We start from the raw sequence: 7,323 nt of genomic DNA, 5'->3' as shown, positions 1-7,323 counted from the left end.
AAAAACATGAAATGAATAGCATATGGGAACAAATCAACAATTATATTGCACATGTAGAAAACATGTTCGGTGGTGTGGTGAATTGTGAAAAAGATGAGACTTTTGATGACAATCAAAACCACGCTTTTCGAATATCTGATGCACATGCTAGTTCTGCTCTACAAAACTTGCAATACATATCTGATCGCACAAAGTGTTTACTTATAGTGGACTTGCAATTATTAACTGATGAACCACTAGTTTACAGGACTTGTATGGATGATGAAAATTGCCAAACATATTTTCAGTTTGATTGTAGACAGCCATATGCAGCATATTTTGATATTTCATGTGAAGCTGTTAAATTGACCTTCAAACAAACGAATGCCAATGATACACTGAATGCTGGTATAAGTCATTGTAAACAAATGTCAATTGATATTCAGGATGAATCAAATAACATTAGTCAGAAGGTTGCAGACATTAAACATAAAGAAGTTGCGCTGATGAAAACACAAAATGACATAAGACAATCAACTTTCAGTGCTGCACAACTGAGGTCAGGTGCTAACATTGATGTGATAGGTTATAAATCAGCCAAATTCCCCGATGAGTCAATGTTCAAACAACCTAATAGTGTTCTCAGACTGAATGATGGTGGTGAAGAAGGTGTTATACATGATAAAAATATGTCAAGGGAGAGTCATAACCAAAGTCTCATTCAAACACCTGAGATCAAACACCTTACACAAGCAAAAAGGACTTTACTTGAAAACGACCCAAAACCTGCAAATCTTCTGCATTCAACTGATTGTGCTGCAGAAATACAAACGGAAGCCATTGGTGTTGTTTTGGACGTTAAGTCAGATAGTGTTGACAATCATGGGGTAGTCGAACATTTTAGTCAGTCCAAAAGACATAATTATGTTGGTGGCAATGCTGTGCTGCAAAGACAACAACTGCGACTCTTTGATCGAGAAGTAGAGAACTACTCATACATGAAGAACACAGTTTTAGATGCGATAGAGACAGGAATAAAAAACTTTATTCAAGTTGTGCATGAATATAAGCAGTTCACAAGCTACATAAAAAAAGATAAGAAAGAACGATTATGGAAATTTGTATGGGAAACTCTACGTTTTTCTGCTGCTTGCCTCAATGACAGAACAAACGGAACAATACATTTTGGTGTAGCAGACAACAAATCTAAACATTATCAACATGGACAAGTTCTTGGAGTGGAAGTAGGAGACAAAACGGAATATGAAGAAATATTAAATGTTCACATACAAAAATGTTTCGAAACTTCTGATTATAGTGGTGCTGCACAATTATGCATTAGACCACCCCAGTTTGTTCCTGTATATGCCAGAGACGATTTAGAACGACGTTATGTTATTGAGGTGGATATTGTTCCAAACATTACACACTGTGAAAATAGAGCATTTCTTATTAAACTTCCGAAGCAACCTCAACCTTCACTTAAAAAAGTTGGTTTTGAAGAATGTGCTTTATTCAGGCGCATTGGTTCAACCACATGTAAGCAAGACAAAAGTGATTTTCATGTGTATTGTCAGATACACTTACGAAGCTTGGACAAAGGACGAAAAGAAGCTGAATCACAAAAGGAAGAATATACCATACCATTTGAAAGGAGCAACCTTTATCGTAAGCTTGAATGGTTTTTGTGCACAGGACAAACAACTTTAGATACATCATTTTATCCAATTCTTGTTGTTAACAGGTCTAACTTAACTATACCAGAAATGAAATTCATTCATATGATTGATTGGGTAGCTGTTTTTGACTTTGATGCAGAATCTGAACATTCTGGAGTCTTTTCTGAATATTCTAAGCACAAAATCGTAAACATTCAAGATCAGACAATGTTTCTCAACATGTCAGATGTGAGTGGATATCGTGATAAGATAAGCTTTCCTGAAAAAACCTGTTGGATATTTTCCAATGGCAGAACTACTTTTGATCAGCTACCATATGATAGACTGAAGTGGAATATGGAAAGGAGTAAAGGAGTCAAAGAAGCTATTCACTTCTTTGCTAGTGAAGAAGTTATTCCAAAAGGCCGAGGGATAGTTGTTTTCCTCCTGCTTGATCATGATATTGGCACCCTATTGGACACCTTTAGAGAATTTGCTACATATTTCACATTGGATAGAATTGTGTGTATTGTGAGAGAAGATTACATATTTCAAAGCTGGGCTTCTGAGATTGGTGGAAAAATCTGTCCACGTGGTCTCTTGGAAGAGCGAAGTGTAGTTGGTATGCCATGGGATCATGTGAATGCTACAGTTCAGAAGATAACAGGGAATACAAGTAATGACAAATGTTGCATACCCAGCTCTACAGGTGCTTGTATTTCATTAGGCGAGAGAGACAGAAAGCTTTACACTGACTTAGAAATTCTGAGTTGTAATGAATGCTGCCAAGATGGTTTGTCACTGAAGCAAATGGATGACTTCTTGAGAAAAAAAGAAATGCAATTTTATCAGGGACACCAAGTTGACTGGTGGAATTTCTGGGCCACAGACCAAGGAAAAAATCATGTTCTGAAGCGTGATAAACACCAAGACTTGAAAGACAGACTTACCCAAGTCCTATATCCAACCTCTAAATCAGGAGCTGGAGAAAAAGTTATGACTGTTCTCCTATACCACCAGCCAGGAGCTGGTGGGTCAACAATGGCCAGACATGTCCTATGGGAATTTAGACAGCAATATAGATGTGTTGTGATAAAACGTGCAACATCCAACACAGCAAATCAGTTATTCAAACTATGGTCATTCAAAGAAGACATCAATTCAGATTGCAACCCAATTATAGGAGTAGTTGAGGATTTTGATGAAGCAACTTTGAGAGAACTCCATATACAAGTTGATGAAATATGTATAAAAAAGGGAATAGCTGTACGTGGTCAGAAACCATTGTGTGTGTTGCTTCATTGCAAACGGTTTCTTTCAGACCATCCTAGTAAATACACTCAAAGACCACTTGAGAGTGTTGCATTGGAACAGGTATTGTCTGAAGATGAACGAGCATGGTTTGTTAACAAATTAGAACAGCTAAACGAAAAAGCTCAAGAGTTTGAAGAAATAAATCCCCGTCACTTGATTTCATTCATGATTTTAAAAGAAAACTTCAATCAGGGATATGTAGAAAAAGTTGTAACTGGAATTTTGGAAAAGATACCGTCAAGTAGTCCAGAAACACTATTATTGAAGTACATTGCACTGTTAAACACATACGTCCCAAAGTCTTCTGTGCCAATTTCATGTTGTGATTCTCTGATGGGAATTGGATATATGAAAATAGAAAAACGAAAGCGAGGATATCAATATATAGAATTTGTATTGAGTCCTTCCACTAAGTTACTCCTTCTTGAAATGCAGAATGTAGAGCTAGGAAGCATCAAAGCATTCAAAATAGTCCATTCTTTAGTTGCATCTACAATTCTGAGACAGTTGCAACTACGAGAAAAGCAACGTATTGGACAAGTGGCTATTGAATTCTTAAAATCGAAATTATTTCAAACATCTTCATATGGCAAAGAACACCTTTCACTTACAACATCAGAAATGCTGAAGAGACGTAAAAAGCATGAATATGGTGATGAATATGAAACCAAATTTTCTCCACTGATAATGGATATTTTAAAATGTCCTAAAAAGTTAGTTGGTGTTGAAGATGATGCTCATGATGGTGGTGGTGATGATGATGATGATGATGATGATGATGATGATGATGATGATGATGCAACTAATACTTTACTTGAAGGGATGAAACTGTTTTCAGATGATGCCATGATAACACAACAAGTTGCTCGTATGTATCTTTATAGAAAAAAATTTGAACATGCAGAAACATTTGCGAAAAAGGCTGTTGAGATGAAAAGAGGCAATTCATACTTATTGGATACCCTTGGAGAAGTATATAAAGAACAGATGAATAGTGAATACCTGCAGGTTAAAGTCAAACAGTTGGCTATAACTCCCAAAGAAGCATTGAATGCAGTTAAACTAGCATTCAAGGCGATGAGCGTATCTCGTGAATCACAAGAAGCCAGTACTAAAGAAAAACATGCTCAGAATATTGCTGGGTATGTAAAAGAAGTTGAAACGTGTTTCAGCTTAATGGAAATTTTAGTTTGTGTAAATATATTTCGAAAAGGAGTAGCAGGGCGTAACGAATTACATAAATATCTTGTTGATGATGATTACACCCCCAAACATCTATCGCAGGTATGGGCAGGCCACAACAGAAATATGAAAACTCTTATTAATAATGTTGGTCAAGCAATGAAATGGATGAATGACTACTGTACATATCATAAGGATGACTATTTTTATGACAACTCATCTCTACAAAAGTTGAAAAATAAATTGTACAACTTTAATAGCAACTATATAAAATTCTTTGGAGAACAATTTGAAGAACCTTCTTCCGAAATTACTGATTCTGAGAGCAAATGTGAGTGGAACCGGCGGAAAGTCGCATCTCATAGTTGTGACCACTTTCGAAACATCTTCTCATTGGTTGAAGATTGTTTGCAAGAGGAAAATGAATCTTATAAACAAACAGTTATACACAAGTTAAAGAATAGCAAGACACTCTTAAATGCAAACACTCCAAGAAATGCATTTGACTTACACTGTTTAGTTTTTATCCACTTTGGCTTGTCTATCATTGACAAAACTGCACATGTAGATGAAAAATATTTGTATGAGTTGAATATGGCATACATGCAACTAAGCAGGAATAACGATCTCTATCCGTATGTAGTCCAATCCATGTTGATGTGGCCTCGAGAGAATATTGGCCGAATAGTTTATGAGGAACACGTCCTCCAACACTGTTTAACCCAGCTTAAGGAACTGTATGCAATGATGAGGAAGAATAGGCTGGATTCACTTGGAAAATACAAACGACTACCATTAACGCAGTCCCGAATTAAGGCCACAACGTTCTTTTTCCTTGGAAAGGGTAAGGGGCTACGTGCATTTATTCACATAAGTGAGCTAAAGCTGGCCAGTAAAAGTAATTTTGAAAATAGAGACAGGTTTTGGGAGAAGGCGACCGTTAAAAACTTCCTAAAGCGTGTTAAGGGCATTTTGTGGTCAGCAAACAGCATTCGTGCATTTGATGTTCTAAATGGCAATAAAGCAACCATTGAAATTCGGCCTTCTATACCTCTTGATGATGTACCAAGTCGTGAAACAGTCAGCTTTTATGTTGGCTTCAGTTGGTCTGGTCCAGTTGCCTACAATATAAGAACACAGGACCAGGAAGAATGTGGTGATGAAATGCATACAACACTTCAAGCTACAGAAAATGAAGTAACTCACGATAAGGACATCAAAAAGAAATTCAACTATGACGATTATAGACTTAATCATGGTAGATTGACTCAAAAATTGAAAGCCATTAACACTCTAAAACGGAAAAAAGATAATGGAGTGGGTCTTCAGAAAAAGCAGGTATGTGTTCACAATAACTGTTTGGTTCTTTACGTCTTAGCATGTATATACACAGTACATTTGATTCAATTTAATTCAATTCAAACTGGCCTAATCAAACATTTCAGATTTCGGTCGTGCATGAAAATGTTTCATTCAAACTTGATGTAGGCACGTGATGTGGTTTACTTTCTACTAGGTCGGATTCAAAATGGCCGTCTGGTAGCCATTTGTTTAAAGAATGTTGTTCAATAACCATCTCCCTGACATGCATTTATTTCATGATCGTATTCAGGATGGCTGAATGTCTTTTACAGAATCTTAGTTGTACATGTGTGGACATCTATATTCAAACTATATATGCACATTGAAAATATTGACGAATTGATGCAATTCATTTCTTTCTAGATCAGATTCAAAATAGCTGACTTAGTTTTCAAGAGTCATACATTCCCTGCCCAATCACATTCAAACACAGACGTTACACATCATATCAAACATAGGCAAATGAAGATCCAAATCATGATAGCAAAAGCGTGTTCATTTTAGTGCTAACTATTCATCAAGCATTTTGCCATTCCAGAACCAGACAGTTGTACATGGACGATCTTGACACATGTATTTAAAATGTAGATTTTTTTTTTCATTTCTAGAAAGAAAAGATTGCCAAGGAAGAAACATACCAAAACGAACTTCATCAACTGGAAAAAGAATATGAAGATGAACTGACTTCAAACCCTGACTTCTTTCATGATTATGACTAAGCATGGTTAGTATCTCTCCATGATGATTATAGTATTATCTGCATCACATTGCATCGTTCATTGATTCTCTCACCATCACATCTTTTCCATTGTTTGTGTGGGCAATCATTGGCTTTAAAAATGTTGTATTAAAAGTATGCACATAGCAAGTTTGAATCAGTTTGATCTAACTACTGTTAGAACGGTATTATTGTACAAAGTTTCAATACATTTGTGCAAACAGATACATATACACGAGAAATATACTAATTTAAAAGCGATTCTTTTGTTCGACAAATTAGCTAAATAACAAGGTTTTTACCGAAATGTAATCAGCAGCTATGATGTTAAAGTAGCTGTGAGCCAAATTTCATACCAATTCAGTGGTTCTTGAGTTGTTAGTGGAACACAAATGTGCAGAGATAATGTATTATTTTACAGGATTTTAACAGATATGTACATGTTTTCTTGTTTGTAGAATATTATGGGTTCATGTCACCTTGAAACAAAGCCACACATATTTTCTGAAGGAAGATGATGCCAGGCTTCAGATTGCAGACATTTTTTTACAATACTTTTCATAAATAAGTATAAAAAAAAATATTTGTTATATATAAAAAAAATAATATAATATAATGTATGATGAAATAAATAAGGTTTAACTAAAGCAATAAACCACCATCGAAGGTGGGTATACCACACGATTTTGCACATTTTACAACATATACACTTGTGGAGTCAATAGTGCAAATGGTATACCCAACTTTGTTGGTGGTTTATTGCCATTTTTACTATTGCTTGCATAATATAAATACATTCTCGCCCAATCAGAACGATGTATTCGGACAAATAAGTTGCTGGAGAATATAATTGTCTGATTAGAACTCATCGGACCCAAATTACAAAAGTATTTCCACCTGTTACCGTACTTGTAAATTGTTGAATTGTCACATCAAATCTTTGTTCTGAAGGAAGATGATGCCAGGCTTCAGATTGCAGACATTTTTTTACAATACTTTTCATAAATAAGTATAAAAAAAAAATATTTGTTATATATAAAAAAAATAATATAATATAATGTATGATGAAATAAATAAGGTTTAACTAAAGCAATAAACCACCATAGAAGG

At 35.3% G+C, this 7,323-nt stretch overlaps 1 protein-coding gene across 1 annotated transcript; it reads left to right on the top strand.

The window, feature by feature from the left end:
- The first annotated feature begins 254 nt into the window (after nt 1-254).
- On the top strand, nt 255-6,214 carry LOC146746089 (sterile alpha motif domain-containing protein 9-like). Its single transcript, XM_085498958.1, has 3 exons — nt 255-3,702; nt 3,790-5,471; nt 6,104-6,214. Exons 1-3 carry the CDS (start codon nt 255-257, stop codon nt 6,212-6,214), a joined length of 5,241 nt encoding a protein of 1,746 aa, XP_085355084.1.
- Nucleotides 6,215-7,323: the final 1,109 nt, after the last annotated feature.

The sequence above is a fragment of the Saccoglossus kowalevskii genome, chromosome 5, assembly GCF_978046115.1.
Source record: "Saccoglossus kowalevskii chromosome 5, keSacKowa6.1, whole genome shotgun sequence".
NCBI lineage: Eukaryota > Metazoa > Hemichordata > Enteropneusta > Harrimaniidae > Saccoglossus > Saccoglossus kowalevskii.
Note: the sequence above shows the minus strand (reverse complement) of the source record. Positions and strands in the feature narration are given on the sequence as shown.